Raw genomic sequence first — 22,131 nt, forward strand, 5'->3', positions numbered from 1 at the left:
AAATCTGATCAATTGCCAATCGCAAAATAAAAAAAATACCCCGAAACAGATACAAAAATTTGAGACCAAAACCAAGAGGTTGTAGCCACTGTCTTTTTAAGTAAACTAATCAATCGTTTTGAGACGTAGAACCATAAATAAGAGTCTATTAATAGTCTATTTCTTAAAGTAAATTGCGCAGCCGTGGAGACTTATCAACAAGTTCGCGTGTGCGTATTGAATATTGTCTTTTTCTGGCGCATTTGTGCCTTTTGCCAGGCACTGTGATTTTCCAAGCAACTAAGGAAAACTACAAAGATTACCTTAGTTGTAAGTTGAACTTTACATCTATATAATTCGAATGTAGGAGCCAAATTATATGGATTAACATAGCATAATGTTGCCACATTGCGATTGTTGTACCTCAATATTATAATACCATTATGATGTACTTCGCGTTTATTACGATATATTTTATATGCAAGCAATTAACATACTTTGTATAAAAATTCCAAACGCGATATAAACATGTTTGTGGTACCTATGTATCTCTCGTCTGTGGCGTAGCTCTTAAACCAGCCCTTATCTCATACTAAACGAGAGTAGATTCTTTAAACTAGGAAATTTTAATGTAGTTTTCATTAGACAGCTTCATTCAAGAGGAAGTTTAGATATACGTATATTTGTGCGTACTAAAAATTAATATCTTATCAATGCTTTCTTGTTTATGTGTATGTCGCCGCTATTACTAGTATTAAAAAGATGATTATTTGCTTAATATAGCAATTCATGAAGTTATAAGGCAGTAAACTTTTACGATGCGCGCGTACACCGTCACAAAAAACCGACACCCTGAAGTTAGCTATAATCAACATTTTAGTTTAATCTATTGTTGGTTTCGTATTTTCTGCAAACGTAGAATAAAAATTTTGAAAAGATTTTTATCTTGTTACGCCAAAGAAGTGTAACTTCTAACGCGTGAACATAAGTACACGCACGTTTTTTTTTTAGCTTGGTAGTTTTAATGAAATTGTTTTTTTTGGACCTAATATGGAATTGGTCCGGTGTATCAAATTACTGAGCATTTGATCAACGATTACAAACGATAACATAATATACAGTTTACCGAATCAGTCAGACTCCCAATATACCACCATTCCTTAAAATAAATGTTTAATATTCTTAAGTTTCATGTAACTATACATCCATACACTAAAGCTAGCTTGCTTTTTATGACATATTTATTGTAAATGGCAAATCATACGCCTACTCTTTGCATCAGGAGCTTGTTTGATCTGCAAATCATTAGTATTCGTGTCTAGGCCCGGCTTATGTAATCGCCTTGTAACTTACTGACATTGGCGATTTTGTAATCTTTACAATGTTAATGTGTATTTGAGGTTACCTTTACGACTCTGCGAATTTTAAATAAATATTTAAATTACATATAAGAGTAACAATTCTCTCACAATTAACTGTATAAAATTTTACTTGTATCGACCTTTTTGTATGTATAATACCTGCGAATATAACTTCTGTATTACTATATTTGTTAATTATAACAAGAACTGCGTTTAATATATTACATATGTTTCAGTATAATAAATAAAATATACAACAGCCAGGTAGCGCAATTCAAAATTAACTTACAAAAGAAAGTAATTATTTGTAATTATTCAACCCTTAAAAACATTTTTATTTATGTAATAGATTGCGCTAAAACCAGTTCTGGCTGTATCTCCATAACGATTTCCTAATTCCTATATGTATGACAACAATCTGTAAGTAAACATAGGTGGGTCACCTTGCTTAGAGAGATAAGATTACTTACACTATTTCAACAGTCGATATTTAAACACGTAGCCCCTTTGTCTATAATCCCAGTTACAATAAAATTCAATTAACTTAAACTGGACCGCTAGCCGAGGCATTAGCGTGACTAGCTGCCACCACATCGAGTTATCTGTAGTCGTGCAATCGATAACATATCTAATACAGTTGCCAATTTGAGAGGACGGTTATTCCCTTATTTAGATTACTACTTACCTCGTAGTGAGGTTGAGGGTGTGATGAAAACTCGGTCCATGGTCGCAAAAGAGCACGTTCGGAGTCCGCCCCCTTAGCAGCAAAGCTCACTCCATAACGTCTCCACATGGCAAGGTCGTAAAGCCTTCGCCAAGGAACTCCGTCGGGTTTTTTCTTCCTGATGCTCCCACGCAGTGATCCCGTCCGAACAAATGGTTCATTTTGGTTACCATTTTTGGATGTACCACGCCATGGAGGCTTCGCGCCATTTATATTTTTACCATTTATCACTCTACCGGAACCTTTTCGCACGAGGGGTGACTTATTTTCTATTTTCTTTTTATCGTCAATACCAACAGGGGATAGATCATCGTCGTTGCGCAAGCCCTCAGACTTTACTTCTTCAATAGTAACAGCTGACGATTTCCTGATGCTTCCCCTCGAAGGGGTTCTATTAAAAGTATTTTTCCATTTCTCTCCATCAACTTCGTCATGCAAAGCTGGAACAGGATCTTCGGCATAGCGCATACGGGCTGTTTTCATTAATGATGCCTTTGTGTTTTGTGTGAATAGCCGTTCACATGGATCAGCTTTAGTTTCAGTGCGCGTTTTAAATGTATTTTCGGAATCGGTATCGCTATGCCCGTCATATGAGCTTGTACTGTTACTGAAACTCTTTGTATAAGAGTTGTGGTTACCGTTTTTGGCTAAGTTACCGTTGCCATTCTTTGTTTCTTGTATTTCTATGACACAGTCGTTTCGAAATGATTTTCGTGATTGAATGCTTGTGTTGGAATCAGATTTTACAAGCGGGTTATGTTTGTGATCTCCACAGCCGTGGGCATGCGCTTTCCCCGTACAATGCTTGTGAATTTTAGCTAAGGCAGCTAATGTCTTGGTTCCATTTGGTGACAATTCATCTCCACCTCGCAGAGACTGTTCAAACGGTCCTTGTATTTGAAACATTGTTAAATCTTCTATTTCACAATTCCCACACAGATATTTAAATGGTTCATTCGCATTTTATAGGGTTAAAGTTCATTTTATATAGATCTGATCATGTCATGACAGTTATAGTTATAGTCCACTGCGCAATAACGAATTTATGAGACGGTGTAGTTCGGCAGCTGGCTTTAAATGTCACTTATGCAATAATAACATTAAATCCGTAATAGTAATAAAAATACTGGTTCAATATTATTCGTTAAAATATAAATGACATTGGATTAGCATGATTAAATATGTGTCTCCGCATTCAATGAATTATGTAGTGTCAAACGTAGACATGTAGCAGTTGGATAATTATTATGTATATATATGTATTAAGTAACATAGACGATAACTTTAAGTGTGTTTCTAAAAATAGTCATGAAAAGATACAATGCGACTACACGCTGGAATAACCTGCCACCTCCAACTCGCGACATCTAAGGTAGTTTAGTTAAAATAAATTTTAAAAGTTATCTTTTGGAATTTCAGTCCAGCCGACTGTTGGGAATTTAGTTGCATTGTCTCACACTTTATGTTCTGTCTTTGTTTGTATTTGATTATTTTATTCACTTCTGTTTTTAAATTTTGTTTTTTGTTTTAATTGTCAAATTTTTGGTTTTGTTCAGTGTAATATAGCTGTCACTCCAAAATATTCCAAAATAGTATGGGTCCACTGAAAATCAGTGTTGATTTTTGAATAAAGTGATTTTGTATTTATTATATATATGCTATAATCAAATTAACAATTATTTCTTTCTTTTAAAATTTGCGAAAGTGGAATTATGGAGAATCAACAAATTGTAAGCCATCATCTCAATTTCTGTGAAAATAGGAGATGACATTTCGGTTCAAATTTTTATCTATCGCCTTAGCAAGTGGGTGTTATCATGTTATCAATATTTGATTTCTCGTTATCAGTAACCTGACCGTGGGAATGAGTTCCCACTTTCTTCCGTATTCATGTTTGGCAAAACATTACCTGATTTCGAAACAATTTTATCTCAATTTTAAACTCTAAAATAGCTTTTTATTAAGATTTTTGAACAACGATATCGCTATGACCATAGCAAATATTAGCATTATGAAAGAAACATCTAAAACCACTTAAATAAAACAATAACAATAGTACGCTGTGCAACTTGGAACGTTCGGTTCTTAGCTAGCAATAAAAAACATAAAAAATTGCCGCCTTTCAAGCGTTTGCGAACAAAAAAGTAAAATATCTCTAAACAAAACAGTCCTGAGAGCCGAATTATTCCATAGAATTTCGCGAATATAAAAGATTAAAAGCTAATCCCAAGTAACTACATTTCCTTGAACAATATAGAAAATTCCCCTGCATCGATCTCACCGGGAGGTTCCTAGTATTACTGTATTTACTTTGAAGAAGTAATTTGTATTCTAGTAGGTTTGTTTCAATAGCTTAATCACGATATGTGTCGTGTCACCCAGTAGGGGGCACAAAGATACACCGCTGCTGTTTCAATTAACATTTTTATAGGAATATATATGTATTTTGTACAGTTACTCGTAGACAGAATATTTGTCATGTTTATTCATTATCGAAGTGGCACGAGAGTGATAAGGACAACACATTCAACAGCTTTCCAAATACTTTACGGAATACAAAAAATTATCAAATTAACTAATTAAATTGTCGCATTTTAACTGTGGTAAAGACCACAGTTAAAATGCGACAAGTGTAAAGACACTAGAACGTTCCTGTGTGACCAGACTTTTCAGAGAAGAAACAGAAAAATTAATTGCATGCTTAAAATATATCATATGGTAATAAGACTATATGATATATGTAAGATATTCATTTAATTGGTTTACATAAATGCTACACATTAACTTCATCACGGCTAAAGACTCTAATTATTATCTACATATAAATGTATGAATGCGAAATACTGTGAATAATTTGACAATGTCTTAAATTAAATTCTGAAATTAAATTATAATGATTCATGTGCACTTTTTATTATTATTTTTTTTTATCCCTTTTTAGTTTAGTTTTTTTTATTCCTGTTTAGTTTCTTCACTAGTGTTTGCCTAGAAGAGATCGCTCGAAAGCGATAAGGCCGCCAGTTGCTCTCCTTTTTATTTAATTATGTCAATTGTACTATATTAATGTATATGCAACGAAGTGTTAATAAATAAATAAATAAAAATATCTGTTAAAGAAATTTATTTCGATATTGTGTTCACACAAAACGTATATAGATACGAACTTGGTATTTCTATCGCTAGTACGTTAATTTCATTTATTACGACAGTATCCGATTATGCAAGTCTCAATTGGAGCTGCCATGCATCAGTCTGCAAATCGTGACCACTCCGTTTGAAGAGTTGATAATCATGTTATGATCGACACTATAGATCATTAATTCAGTAAGGAAATTTCTTAGAACAAAATTATAAGCGTAATGTCAAAACGTTAAATATAAAACAATGAAGTACTTTAATTAAATTATTGAAAATTTTCAGACAAGTATCTTTGCCTTCCAAACAAAAGATATACTCACAGACACTTAAATCATAACATCAATATAAAAACTTTATAATTTTAGCGTTAAGAAATCATTTAGTAACTTAACTATTAACGTAATTTAACCCTTTTCTTGCACTTACTTCTTAGATTATAGTTAAGTGGGTAAGTATCATTTAAATTAATTGCAGTTTTACATCTAAAACGTTGATGGAATATTATTAATGATACTGATGCATTGTATATGTAAAAAATATATGTTACATTCGCATCCCATATATGAAACTGATATGATTTTAACTAACAACAATTGAAATACTCGATGTAATTGTAAACATAACAATTATACAAAAAATTATGACTTTTCAACATGAAACGAAATGAGTTTCTTCTAATTCAATCTACGATTCTATTTAGATATGGTGGGTTAAGACGTCAAAGGAAATTAAAATTGAATCGATAATCAAAACAATTTAGCAGAAATAGCTGTCCAAACGTCCTGCTCTACTTTGGTTAGAGCTATAAGTCTAGCTGCTACGAGTAAATTTGTAAAAGTTTTTCTATAAACAACTATTGGTGGCTATTACAGCTTTTAGTTAACATGAATATATATATGGAGACGTCTTACACCGTAGCTCTTTTTAAAGAAGTACGAAAATTTAAATAAAATTTTATTTATATTTATATTATATTATAGTTTCAAACCACACCTGTGTACTTGAATTTAATTACCGATTAGTATTAGGTATTAACCGATTTCAATACAATTAACATTAGCTAAAACATACAGAGCGTATTATTCACGTAAGAATAACAATCATAAAACCGCAAAGAATTGTAATGTAAGATGATCTACCTACGCTATATTAAAACGGACAAGATCAAGGCTATTATGAACTAAATGTATCATATGAAGATAATTCTATTCATAATTATGATATGTAACATAAAGTGGCTTATCTCATGTTTGCATCTACACTATTTGACGTCAGAATATTAGGCCTCTTTGAAAATTTTAATGTAAGATAGTTTACACACATAATATAGATCTTAGTTTCTCATTTGTTACCATATTGTCTTAGCTTTGGAATGAATATATGTGAATAGGATATGTATGTAATGTTTTTTAATCAATCATCTTTAACGATATGAGTTTTAATAATTTAGTTAAGGTATTTTTCAAATAAATTTAACGATAGCTTAAAATATGCTAATACTTTAATACTTACATTAATCAGGCAATTAAAACTCTAATTACATGCAAAATGCCACATTATATCGATATGTACTTAATTGCTATTTTATGTGTGCTATAACAATAAATGTCTCTTAAATAACGAATGTTTTAGAGAATATTGGAGGACACAAGGACCTTGAGGAAGAATAAGATAAAAACATTTAATCTAATTTATTCAACGGTCGATATTAATACTGGCAGGGATTTTCAAACGTCGCGCTCGTCATTTATTTTACCTTTTATATGTTTTAAGAAAACTGATTTGACATGATTAAGAAACATTTGATACTAATTAAATACTAATCTAAATATCAACCCTAGTCGTTCAAACCAGGTTCACAAATTAATATGGATGATAAGAGAGGATTTAAACCGCGTGTCAAGCAAATTTGATCACCTACTTGTAAATTTATCAGGTAAGACGGCTAACTATGCTTACCACCCTAACAATTTTAAAATAACGCGATTATAAAATCCAAAAATTATATGCCGAATGTCAGTAGTACTTCGCTTAGGTAGCTTAAACGTAGATATTATGTAAAAATCATCAATTTAAAATAAATACAGACAGAAAATGAAATATACCTTACATATTGGCGTTTCTAGAGTACGTCAGTGTGAATTATCTAAGGTGATCAGCCTATAATTTCAAATAAGTATACCGACATGACATAGCTGCAGGAGGCCTTTACCCGTGAAGGGGTTGCGATTAATGGTACTGAAGGTAGTTATTATATTGAGTAACATGAAAAAATATAAACAATATATTCAACATTTGGAAATAAACGGGCTTTATTATTATATTATTATTATATTATTATTATCCCGACATGGGGCTCCTTTTGGCACGCACTACTGTGGTACTAAGTATATTTCTTGCATATGATGATTGCATATATTTCTTGAAGATGATGAAAACTAAATCCCATAACATAGCCAGTTTTAACCAATGAACACGATAAGTATGTAAATCTTAAACGCTTAATTAACGTGAGATCTCCGGATGAAAATAAATAATGCGTTAACGAAATTCACTGCCGAAGAAGCAACGTATGGTTTACAACTTATTTTAAAATCTTAACATTCTAATGGGACTTGTGTTTCTTTCAATATAATTCGACGTAATAGTAATTCTTGTACTTAAGTCAGTCCGAAAAATATATTTAATGTAATGGATAGTTCCGCAGTATCTCTGACAAACTATAAATAAGAAAAAACTAAATACAAAAATTAAATTTCCTCCTAAATGCCTCTAATTCCTTTAGATGAAACTATTCTAATTTCATGATACAAGAACAGAACGAGACACGCTTTACAAATACTTGTATAAACCAACTTGACTAAACTTACATTCCGAAGTTCAAAACAGATTTACGATTAATTCCAAACTACATAGCATTAATCACCATCATGTTGATAGCAACTGGCGGTATATAACGATTCAATTATATCATTAAAGCTGTCAGTATTCCTGACGCAAATAATACAATCATCTAGGCTTTAAAGTCATTCAATTCAGAATGTCAATTGTCAGACATTCGATTGTCACACAGCTGCAACTATTTAATGATGGGGTTAAAGTTATTATTATGATAGTTATAGTGGTATTACGTCAATTTAAAACAATTATGTATCAGTATCCGTACAAATAATAGTCCTTAAGTAGGTTTCTCAATAAAGACAAAGTTTACTAAAACCCCTTCTTATCTCAAAAATCACTTTAAATTCTTAGGTCCTTCTAACTATATGTTACGCTCTTCTAATAGATTTTTATTGGAAATTCCATCTCACACTTCATCCTTCTTAGGCAATTCTTTCACGATCTCCGCCATTAAGTTGTGGAATACGCTGCCCGACTCCGTACGATTGGCTACCTCTCTGTCATCTTTTAAAACTCTTCTGTATAATCATTTCTTAACCTTATCCTATTATCCTGATCAATCGTGACTTGTATAAATCCTATGTTTCCTTTTACATCACTATTTGCTGTCCATGTATTTGTAAGATTAGCTTTTAAGTTTTTAGTCTGTTGTTAATATTTTTTTTTTGTATTACTTTAGATTAAGGTACATTAATATATAAATATATATATATATATTTTTTTATATAACATTTGGTTCTGCACTTCTCGCACGCATCATGTTTCTTTTTTTTTAGTTTTTCTCTTTAACTAGGGTTGCCTGGAAGAGATCGCTTATTAGCGATAAGGCCGCCCGTTGCATCCCTTATAATTTTTTTGTATTGTGTTTCATTCTTTGTTTTTTGCAACGAAGTGTAAATAAATAAATAAACAAATCAGTTTATATGGAAACGGTACAAGATTCCTTTAGAAAATTACATGTTCGTCACCAGAATACAAAAAATATTAAATCTGTCAACACCCAAACATTAATGTGGTTCCAGGAAAGTGATCCTTAATACCACGCATTCCAAGAACAGATAATATTAGTATTCTACCGCGGTACTAGCTCGTGATCTTTACAACACAATATAAAGAATACAGTAATTTACATTAAAACAGCACCAGTTTGCACGATCGTGACTAATCGAACACAAGGCAATTGTTGACAATAATAAACTTTCAGCCGGCCTACAGAAATAACTTTAAGCCAGGCATTGAGACAAAGTTACAAGTTGGCATATACGAAAGGAATTTGTTCAAATCAACCGGGAACTAAAACTAAGACCAAAGCCTCTATGATTCTCTTTAAGTCGATAAAAATAAGTTAGGAAACAACATGTTCTTCTACATTTCTGCATCACTAGTTCATCTATTGCATTACTTTATCACAGCAGCATTTACTCTTTTCTTGCGCTTATCATTTACTTCAACATTTCATCATTCTGCTCAAACTACCCACATAATTATTATTTTTATTTACATGAGGGAAACAATATTAAACTATTTTGACGAATGTCAGCTGTAGACATCGTGATTTACCAATTATAGCGCTTTGAATGTCAACTTGAAGGAATAATGTATCTGTCTGAACATTATGAGAAACAATAATTTATAGCATCAAAGAATGGCATTAATCCATACTAAGCTACCGTATGCAACATAAGAAACCTTATATGCCAATATAAATAAAGAAATATGCTATCAAAACGAATAGGGCACTGATTATGCAAATCTGCAGAAATCGAACATAAACAAAGTAAAAGATTTTTACATAATATAATCAACTGTCAATAGCCGTTTAAAAGTCATAAGAAAGTGAAAAAGCCCCCGCACTGCCCACTCGAGCTTTAGTGACACATCGCAATACAAAATTGTTAATAATATAGTTCACGGATATTTTGTTAAGCAATAAAAGAAAAACTAATTATTAACGTGTGTATTAATAGCATAAACATCGCTCGTGTGTACTTCGGTTTAGATAGCATATTCCTGAATTTGGAAGTGGCAAAAGTATATAACAAGAGAAGAGTACAACAGCACTTTGACTTTGTTCTTCCCTTGAGAAGAAACGACAATCATCATTATTTAGCAGTAGTAACTAAATTCTTTTTTCTTTAAAATAATAAGTTGTAGTTTGTTTGGTGTTTAATTTCACACACAGTTTTTTTAAATCTATTAATGTACTTAATTGATTTATGTTTTCTGTTGCGTATATTTTGTTTAAGAATGTTATCTGTTTTGTTTTTGTATATTGTATTGTAAGTGTTTTCTTTTTTATAATATGTATAGCTGTAAGATTACTTATAAATCAATCAAACAAAAAATGAACAGCTTTTATTAACACTTCAAATCAACTGCAATATTTTCGTATACGTAGTTAATGTGATAAACACTCACAGAAATCATAGACTTAATTGCCATCAAAGCAGTCGCTCAGTTTTCGGTAGATTCTAAGAGGCGATATCTTCGTGCGTAGGTTGTTTTCGAGTGCAGTGAAATTTAAGTAAACATAACATTATGCAAAGACCGCTCACACCTTTAACCTTCCGTGCCGAAGGTGATTTCATAACTTCCACATTTGGTACAAAACATCTATGCTATAAAACAAATTATTCGCTACAATAAAACTTATCAGTTACAATCGTACGGTGTAATGGTGGTAGGATAACCTGTCAGTTTCCGCTCTTTTCCCTATAGATAATCTATTATTCATAAAGCATAATGCACATGCATTTGTATGCGTTCCATTCGGTTTCCTTAGTCGATCTCGGGTTGGATACGAAAATAGTTACCGCCGGCGCATCGGTTAATTCCGATCCCTTTTATAGATGCACAGTTATGCTCTGGAGATTCCTGGACTGGAATTCAATTTTCTAATGCTCTAATTGGCTTTTAGTGTTCATGACACAGATTTGCGGATGGTGGGTGTTGTGAACATGATTATTTAATTCAAACTTGTATATCGCAAGCTGCAATTAGCATTTGTTTCATAACTGGCACGTAAAAGCTAAGAAAAGCTCACACATATTGATAACAATGATAATAGGGCGATAAGAGAATGTTGTGTGTTCTATAGTTACGTCAATTCGGTTTTTCCACAACTAGTCGCGGATTTCTTTAAATTTAATATTTTTTATATGTATTTGGAATTATATGTTTTTGCTAATACACTTCAATAATATTTAGCAAAATTTTAATTTACCTAAATATCTCTTTTTGTATATTATAAATAATATTTTGAAATAACGGATTTAATGAGAAGCTTTCACTATTGCAAAGATAGATTATCGAACTACTGGTTCAAAGATAAAATTGCCAATCCAGACATCGATCTGTCACCATTGACAGACGATTACGCAGCCGAACTACACCAATAATTATTAATTAATCACATTCACTGAACTTCACTCACGAAATAATCGCTTATATATTCGATTCGTGATCGCAAGTGCGCGTGCGTTGAGGGCGCGGCGCGGTTTTCAACTGTTTAGGTTCGTTAAGGTGTTTACGAGCCGTTTAAAGTTTTAAACGCGTGATTTCTAATCACGTTGCGTTGACAACTTAGATTCAAGAACTAGGGTATTCTAGATTGTCTTAGCTAAAACTATGGCAATTGGAAACAAAGTTTATAGTTTACGACCAGAGAGTTAGCCTAATTATTCAATTCATATTAGCTGGCCATAGAGCGGTGTACATCGTTGTTTTGGTACTAATGAAAAAAAAACTAAGAAAATGTAACTTAGCATTGTTATAACTTATAATTCATTGAATCAGTTTATTTATTAATTATTATATATTTAAAATAACAACGCTGTATATACGATAGCTAAATAGCTTCTACGGAATTTTTGACATTACCAACTGAACTACTTGGAGCAAAAGCGTTTTTATCGTTACATACTGGAACATGAGTGTAAATTTATTCAAATTGATATCTATTGAGTGCTGAAACAAACCTAGGTGATAATCAATTTTTGTCATGAAGGTCATATTAGGTGATGTTTACGAAATCACTATTCGATTTCCAGGGAAAGAATATAATTGTATTATTTATACCTTAGATTAAAATTTTAAAGTTCTAAGTTTCTTCACCTTTTGCTGCGTAATGAGGCTTACAAAGTCAAAGTCAAATCATTTAATTCAATTAGACCATGTAAAATGGCACTTTTGAACGTCAAAAAAAATATATAAAGAAGATTCTAGTTGCCCCTTCCAAAAGGTAGTTTCGTGTGGAGAAGAATGGGCAAGAAACTCCACGCTTACTCTTTTAAAATAGGTTTACAATATTTTGTTACATTTGTTAAATAATTATATGTGAAGACAATGTACTCTTAGAATAAACTACTATACTAAAAAAGTTAGTATACATGTTCCTCACATATTTACAAATATCGAAACCGTTACATTATGAGGTTTGACCAACTCTAGAAAAAAACATTCTTTATCCTGACTTTTGCTTTTTGATACCTTTTATGCATTCTTAATACACAAATAAGACCAAGTTTAGCAACTGACCTATCATTAACCAATCAGCGGCGGGAACAATTTAATAAAGCAATTATGGGTGAATTGAAGATGTCAATCGCCCACCGGTGAGAGGCAGACAAAACAATGACATCAGTTTCAATTAGTGATTATTAAACAAAGCCAATGCCTTCGTCTGAAATCATTTAAAATACCGTGGATTTCAATTAAGGCAAATTTGAGTCCATACAATTAATAAGATCTGATTGGCCATCATTACAAAACTTAATAGCACAGATTATTTCTGGGAACTAAGTGATCTAAGACAAAGAGAGGCCTCAATAACTACATAACATTACATAGACTATAGAGAGAGGTTGAGACTGACAACACTGGTACTTCATAGATGTGTAAACTTTGAATTAAATAACGACAATTTCGATTCTGCGCTAGAGCGTCCCGAGTGAGTTAAATTTTTTTTCTAATACATATATATATTTTTTTTAAATATAAATTTTATCATTTCAGCTTACATACAGGAAGGAACCAGGAAGTAAATTTGACGCATGGTCACTTGTTACACACATCACTGACTCCCACCCTCGTCCAAATATAAATAATACTCCCCACACTTCCGAAATGCTTTTATATATCAAATTATAAATCATTCAGTTGTTAAAGTGCTTTGCGGAGCTTCATTCTTTAATTTATATTTATTAATGTTCTCTGAGAGTAAACATTTACAGACTTGCTAATTGGATAAAACCGGGGTCATAGAACCGGGCTAAATAACAAAAACTTATAAATTTATTTTTAATTATCCTTTTAGCTTTCGAAAATATTATTTCTGAGATTTCACGGTAGAGTACTTTTCGAATCGGTAACAAAGAATTTACGGTATAATGGTTTTGAAAAGTCAACTTTTACGTAACAAACGTGTTAATGCTAAAAAAAAAATCGTTTATTCTGTAAAGTTGTAATATTTGACCGAACACTGCAAATTATAAAAATATTTAGAGAAGCTTCGTCGTCGCGTTTGTTACATATTCATTGCACTCCCTTTGCCCCGCAAACCCAATACAAGTCACCTCTTACGAAACTACGCTATATAAGGAAAGGGACAAGAGAACCAACAGCTTTTTGATCGGATACCTCATATCGGACCGGTCAAGTCTCATCTAGTTAAGTTTATTATATAATATATTTATCGTGCACCTAATATCGGGCCGATTAAATAATTGTATTTAGTTAAGTTCATTATTTGTAAAAGTAATTAATTAAAGTAATTTTAATATATTTTGGTTTTTTTTGGAATCCACCGCTGGCCCTCACTTAATTGGCGCAGTCGGTAGGATCGTCGAGTCAGTGCGCGTACTAAGTAATATACTCCGTAGATCGCCTACGTAGAGTACGCGAACTAATAGACTTTCAAGTTTTAATCGACGATTCACAAGAACCGAGGACAGCGGACCACACACGGCGCATCCAGAAATCGATGACAAAAGGTGCCACCATCGTCGAAATGCATATGTGAGTTACACATTTCTTAACGATTGGTTGTTACATTCCTGTGTGTTCCCAAATCATCCAAAATTTTCCATCCTAGGAAAAACCGGGGAATCGAAGCCCCAAGAGTTGCCTCTCGCATCGAGCTGAGAGATCGCAATAGACATTTAGATTATTTAGAAGATATTTTAGAAGATAACATGGAGCGCGAAGCTTCCCTTGAGAATTTTTCAATTGCACAAGATGCATTATTAGATAGGATTTTAAGAGCTTTAAAATTTGTGCCGAACTTCGACGGAAGTGCGTGTAATTTAACTAGATTTTTGAACTTATGTGACACGTTAGTAGTGACTTATGCCAAGCCAAGTCCGGGTAATGATGTTACAAATTTAGCATTAATTAATGGAATTATTAATAAAATAACGGGCGCCGCCGCCAGAGCCCTATCAACAAATGGGGCCCCTCAAAATTGGAGTGGCATAAGAAGCACTCTAATTAATAGCTTCTCAGATCACAGAGATGAGTCTACTCTTTATACTGATTTGTCGCAATTAACGCAAGGATCAGATAGCCCACATATATTTTATGAGCGTATACAAAATTTATTGAGTACAATCATTACATACGTAGAAGTTCATGATAAAATTGAGACCACTATTCAGGCTAAACGTAATTTATACAATAGCCTCGCGTTAAAAACGTATCTAAAAGGTTTGGAGGAACCTCTGGGCTCACGCATACGATGTATGAGACCAGAAACATTAGAAGTGGCGTTGCAATATGCAAAAGACGAGATGAACATAATTTACTTGCAAAACAAAAATACGAAGAGACAAAATTTTACACCTCAAATATCTAGCTCGCCTACTCTAAAACCTTATAGATACGATATTAATCCACAGTATCAAAAACCTTTTAACTTGCCAAGATTAAATAATGGTCAAAATTTTAACAATAATTCATATAAGCCTCACATGTACCAGCAGCAAGGTCCTTCAAGGACCCAACAAATGTTTAAAGCTTTGCCAAGGTCGAATATGTCTACGGGATTTAGAATTCCACCCCGTCAACCAATACCAATGAAAAATTACCCTCAACCCATGAGTGGTATTAGTCACCCTGCTGCTCGAGTTTTACCACCTACTCAGACTGGACATGACTGGAGGATTCATGGCAATCCACCCCCTAACAATTACTTTAAAACTCGACAGATTAATAATAACGAATTAAATGACCCTTCTTTCTATAGCGACTATGACTATGACAATGTCGAATATCCATGTGACTTTCAACAATATGACCCTAACTACTTACCATATGACTGTTCAACAGCCGACGAATATAATATAACGGAGTATACTGAACAACCGGAAACCATAAATTCTGAAAACAACGTGCCAGAACCTTCCAAACAGGATTTTCCAAAGGATCGAAAGATAGTTTTCCCCGAATAGAGTTAAATATACAAAATCAAAGACAATTACCATTTATTCAAGTTCTAATTCACCCAGATCTCCCACCATTAAAATTTCTAATCGATACAGGTGCGAATCAATCTTTTATAAGACCCGAAGCTATAGATACTTACTTTCCAAATTTTCCTTTAAACTTCGAACCATTTATTGTTTCAAACGTGCATGCTACTACCAAGAATGATTATACAATATATATACCGTGTTTCAAAGAATTCAAAGACAATGCATGGATAAAATTATTCGTGTATAAATTCCATAATTATTTCGATGGACTAATTGGTTGTGATCTTCTTCAAAAATGGTCGGCAAAAATTGATTTAGAATCTAGAAAATTAATTACGAAGTTTGCATCTAACCCCCTTCATATGTACATGTCCCATAGTGTGAATTTATGCGAAGCTATAATTCCAGCTAATTCTTCGAAATTAATACATGTGCCTACTTCTATATCCAACGGTGATATATGTATTCAAGATCAAAAAGTCGGGAAATGTTACATAAATGAATGCATAACTACGGCAAATAATCATCACGCAATTTTAGAAATCTCTAATCCCACCAACAGTGATATTATAATTTCTTTGACGGAACCCATTAAAGCTCATATATTTAATGAACAAGTGTCATATGATACTTTTAATAACAATGCCCGAGCTCGCGACGTCTTATCGCGTTTGCGCATAGATCATTTAAACGCAGAGGAGACAGCTAATATAAAAAATATTTGTAGACAGTATTCAGACATTTTTCATCTTGAACACGAACCTTTGACATTTACTAATAAAATCAAACACTGTATTAATACGACCGATGAATTGCCTGTTCATAGTAAAACCTATAGATATTCATATATACATCGTGACGAGGTTCAAAATCAAATAAAAAACATGTTAGATCAAGGTATAATTAGACCTTCTACCTCCGCATGGAGTGCTCCTATATGGATAGTGCCAAAGAAAAGTGACGCATCTGGAAAAGTTAAGTGGCGATTAGTCATTGACTTTCGGAAGTTAAATGATAAAACGATTGACGACAAGTATCCGATTCCAAATATTACAGACGTTCTAGATAAATTAGGTAAATGCCAATATTTCTGTACATTAGATTTGGCTAGTGGCTTCCATCAGGTAGAAATGTCATCCAAGGACATTCACAAAACTGCATTTAGCGTAGAACATGGTCATTACGAATTCCTTCGAATGCCCATGGGCCTAAAAAATTCTCCATCTACTTTTCAACGTGTTATGGACAATGTTCTTCAAGGTCTCGTTAACAAAATATGTGTAATTTATCTCGATGACATTTTAGTGTTTGGTACCTCCCTTCAGGAAATGATGACTAATCTTAAAGAAGTATTTCAGCGCTTAAGAGATTCTAACTTTAAAATCCAAATGGATAAATCCGAATTCCTTAAACGAGAAACCCCTTATTTAGGTCATATAATTACGACCGAAGGTGTTAAACCTAACCCAGATAAGATCAAGGCCATAGCAAATTATCCCATACCAAAAACAACAAAGCAAATTAAAGGCTTTTTAGGACTGTTAGGTTACTATAGGAAATTTATTTCTGATTTCGCAAAAATCACTAAACCTCTTACATCATGCCTAAAAAAAGGCGCTACTATTACCTTATCTCCGGAATATATCAAATGTTTCGAACACTGCAAAACTTTATTAATGAATGATCCTATCCTACAGTACCCCGATTTTACAAAAGATTTTATACTAACGACAGACGCATCAAATATCGCATTAGGAGCCGTTTTATCTCAAGGTTCAATAGGTAGCGATAGACCCATAGCATACGCATCCAGGACCCTAAATACTAGTGAACAAAATTATTCAACAATAGAGAAAGAGTTATTAGCCATAGTTTGGGCTACTAAGTATTTCAGGCCATACCTTTTTGGGCGTAAGTTTCGAATTGTCACTGACCATAAGCCTTTGCAATGGCTTATGAATTTAAAGGAGCCAAATTCCCGTTTAACAAGGTGGAAACTAAAACTCGCAGAATACGATTTTACTGTAATATATAAAAAGGGTAAGTGTAATACGAACGCTGACGCGCTATCGCGTATTGAAATACACAATGACGAAGCTATGTCCTTAATAGTTAATACGTCACGGGACCCGCGTCGTCATAGTACCTCATCGACACTTACAACAGCCTCACAGAATAGCAAATCTTCTTCATCCACTCTGACAGCACCTGAAACACGCGAATTCCAATCACCACAAAGTTCGTCGCATACTGAAACCGCTCATACTAGCTCCGAAAATCCCATTCTTGAGATTCCTATTAGCGATGACCCTTTAAATAAATTCCGCAGACAGATATTAATTAATATAGTTAATCACTTACCTAGAGTGAAGCCCGTCATTAGTAAACCATTCGAAAAATTCTCTCTCATTTCAGTTCAAGTTCATGTAGACAACCTAGAACAAGGAACTATCGACCTCATTAAAAAATATGTTGATCCAAATATCCGTACAGCAATTTTAGTCCAGCCAATAGATAGAATGCTTCACATTGTTCCTATTATTCAAAGAACTTTTAGAAGTTCCTCTATGAAAATATTACTCGTCAAACGGCAAACTGAGAACGTATCAGATTATCTAAACCAACAGGATACTATTAGGAAATATCATGAAGGTAAAACCAACCACCGTGGTATCAATGAAACATATAACTCTTTGTCACAACGTTATTTTTGGCCTAATATGAAATCAGATATAACAGAATATATAAATCGATGTGCGGTATGTAATTGTGCGAAATACGATCGCAACCCAATACAGCAACAGTTTAAAATTGTACCTCCGCCATCAAAACCCTTTGACATGCTACATGTAGATGTATTAACTATAGAACAAGAAAAATATTTAACTTTAATAGATGCATTTTCCAGATATGCACAGGCGTATCGTATAAGCGACTGTACAGCCCCTAATATCGTAAAATCATTGCTAACGTTCATCACCCATCACGGTTCACCGATGTCCTTGACTACTGACCAAGGAACCGAGTTTACGAATCAAGTTGTAACTGAATTTTTACGTCTTCACAAAATACACCATCATAAGATCGCTGCACATACCCCAAATGAAAACGGCATGATAGAACGTTTCCATAGTACTCTCTTAGAACATCTCCGAATATTAAAATTAAAACATAAAAACGAATCTGCCACCAATTTAGTACCTTACGCAATTTTGGCATATAATAGTTCCATACATAGTTTAACTAAATGTAGACCCTATGACTTAAACACTGGACATTACGACCCAAGAGATCCCACTGATTTAAATTTATCCGAACGTTTATTACAACAATATATTATGCAAAACCATCATAGTAAAATGGAAACAGTATATCGACTTATACATGACTCATCGTTCGCCGAACGCGAAGCGATTATGACGCAACGAAATACTCACAGAGAACCCGAAGTACAGTATGAACCCGACCAAGAGATATATGTACGAAATCCGATGGCAGCTAGACAAAAGCTAGCCACGCGCTATACACAAGATAAAGTCATAGCTAACTTACCTATACATATATATACTTCACGCAGACGCGGACCGGTAGCGAAATCTAGATTAAAACGACAAAAGACACATAAAGATTCTACTTTGTTACAGGTACCTAATACTGACTCTGACAACCCTAGCCCAAGCGCAAGAAATTCGACTTGACAGCCTTGACAATGGACCTGGTTTATTTCCCTTTAAATTAGGAGATACTAAAATCATTTCTCACCATCATGTTTTCCTGAAAGACATTAACATAGACCTAATAGAACAACAAGTACTTGACTTGCAGACAAAATTGACTGAAACTATTCATAGACTACCGAACGGTTACTCATTACGTTTCAAGAGCCAAACTGACTATATTAATAATAAATTAAATAAAGTTATGTTACAGTTAAAATCATTCGAACCCGACTCCAGGGTTAAACGAGGCATCATTAATCCATTGGGTACTCTTATAAAGTTTATTTCTGGGAATCTCGATCATAATGACGCTCTGAGATATGAGACAGCTATTCATATTTTAAAATCGAATAATAAAGAATTAAGTTCTAGTTTTAATCAACATATTTCACTTTTTAAAGAATATAGCATACAACAAACTCAAGTATTGAATAATTTAACAGAGAATCAAATAAAATTAAGTAAAGCCCTTAACTATATAATAAACATGTCTAACTCGGACAATCAAAGCGTAATTCGATACTCCCGCCTGTCGCTAATATTCAACATTATAAGCGATAACGTGCAGGAATTATATAATGAGATAATTAGAATAGAAAATATATTAGCTTTTAGTCGCACTATGTCTTTGCACCATTCTATATTAAATATTAATGATTTAAAAATAATGTTAAGAAAATTAAAAAATCTGTATGGCACAGATCAAATCTTAGATTTGGAGATAAGAAACTTTTATGATATAATTAGCTTAGGTTCATATTATATAGACAGGAAAATAGTGGTTGTCCTTAGCTTTCCTATTACCTTACCTACAATATTCCAACTTTATCGATTGTGTCCTGTACCTAATATACATTCTCAGGTAATTATCCCGTCCTATCCATACGTAGCAACTAATTCTAAAGAATTTGTGTACATAGAGACAGAATGTCCGAAGATCAACAGGTGGCACATATTATGTGAGCAAAAACTACGTCATCAAATGAAGACCAAAAAGGACTGCATCTACGAAATTATTCATTCTCAAGAAATAGACAAATCATGTTCCTCAACGCCTATTACTATGTATAAAGAAGCTCTTACGGAACTAGACAGTCAGCACTATATAATATCATTCCCAAAACCTACAAAAGTTCAACTCGTCTGTTCCCACGAAAAATATGAAATACTTCACGGCAGCTATTTCGCAACAATACCTAAATCATGTATGCTAAAATCCTCAGAAATTACGGCCACCAACATCGACGACCGAGTTAAAGGAAGCGGTGTCGAAATCATTAATTTTCCTCGAATGGACAACATCATTCAACAAAATCAACCAGGTGTCCAACTTAATTCAATCGATCTCACGAAGTTACACAATATGCAAAATGGAATTACAATGAAAGCACCGGCGGAAACATATGATTCATCAAACATAATATACCACACAACGATTCCTTTGTACTTCGCTATGACCACACTCCTGGGCGCAGCTGTACTTTTCTTCGTACTCCGATATCGCCGAAATACATCTTCGAAGCCGATTTCAAAAACGGATAATAAGAACATGTCTGCGCAAGAACTTCGAGCCGCAACTTTTGCTATAGACATCAATAGCAAATAGTTGCTCATCTTACGGGGGAGATGTTACATATTCATTGCACTCCCTTTGCCCCGCAAACCCAATACAAGTCACCTCTTACGAAACTACGCTATATAAGGAAAGGGACAAGAGAACCAACAGCTTTTTGATCGGATACCTCATATCGGACCGGTCAAGTCTCATCTAGTTAAGTTTATTATATAATATATTTATCGTGCACCTAATATCGGGCCGATTAAATAATTGTATTTAGTTAAGTTCATTATTTGTAAAAGTAATTAATTAAAGTAATTTTAATATATTTTGGTTTTTTTTGGAATCCACCGCTGGCCCTCACTTAATTCGTTTTTAATTATTTACACTTTTACGTAGTTAAATAATAAAATAAACAATAAACTAGCTGTAGCTTCTAGGCAGCTTATTAAAGAAAACACTAATAGAAATTATGATTATATTATAAAAATATTATGATATTTTTATTAATAAAGAGAACTAATAGCTTATAAACTTACCAAAATAGAGCAAATGTAAAGATAAATCATGATTATTAAAATATATATATTACTCTCTTTTTAGTCTAAGAACATCCTTACGCTATCTATATATGTACTTACATACTTCAGTAATACGATTCCCGATAAATATCAATAACAAAGCGCGTGCCGCATACCAGAATAACTTCAAAAGGGATATAAATTAAAACGGCGTATTATTTTATCTTCAAAGGTTGTGTACCCTCATTAGGTAAGAGTAATGTAATCGTTTCAACACTAATAAGTAGCATCGTATTTAAAATATACCTATATTATATTAAGCGGAGTGGTTTTTTGCTATTGATTTCTTTCTGAACATGAAATATTATGTAATAAACTCAAACGTAACCTTCTATCCTTTAACTGATATTTATTTGAAGAACTTTCATATTTCTATGTATAAAGTATCAACGCTGTATCTTATCGTAAGTGCAGTACAAAGATACTGGGAGACAAACTAGAAAATATTATAAGCTTTTATAATTACTGTAGGGTGATAAGCTGATAATATACAGCTTGTGTGTCTTACGAAATTGACCCATAAAACACTTTAAATATCACAGTAATCTACCTTCATCGTATGCATAAATTCGTTTTGTGTTTAAATGTACGACAACACTACTACGCATGTTGTAGTACCAAAATGTAAAACTATACAACTACTTGTTTTTTAAGTCGGCGAAAAATACTATTTATATAATATACCCTATTCGCTTGAATGG

The 22,131-nt window shown here is 33.2% G+C and overlaps 1 protein-coding gene across 2 annotated transcripts in view; it reads right to left on the reverse strand.

Annotated features, from left to right (window-relative positions):
* Positions 1-22,131, reverse strand: part of LOC125053797 (unconventional myosin-XVIIIa) — a 170,925-nt gene that overhangs the window by 112,623 nt on the left and 36,171 nt on the right. Inside the window, exons 1-2 of one of the 2 annotated variants that reach the window (XM_047655364.1) lie at positions 11,537-11,601; positions 2,026-3,091 (exon numbers count right to left, since the gene is read on the reverse strand). The exons of the other annotated variant lie outside the window; for it this stretch is intronic. Coding sequence (XP_047511320.1) covers positions 2,026-2,970 — 945 coding nt within the window. The 5' untranslated portion in view covers positions 2,971-3,091; positions 11,537-11,601. Of the gene's footprint in view, positions 1-2,025; positions 3,092-11,536; positions 11,602-22,131 lie in introns of those variants that run through there. 2 annotated transcript variants of the gene reach the window in all.

The sequence above is a fragment of the Pieris napi genome, chromosome 11, assembly GCF_905475465.1.
Source record: "Pieris napi chromosome 11, ilPieNapi1.2, whole genome shotgun sequence".
Lineage (NCBI taxonomy): Eukaryota > Metazoa > Arthropoda > Insecta > Lepidoptera > Pieridae > Pieris > Pieris napi.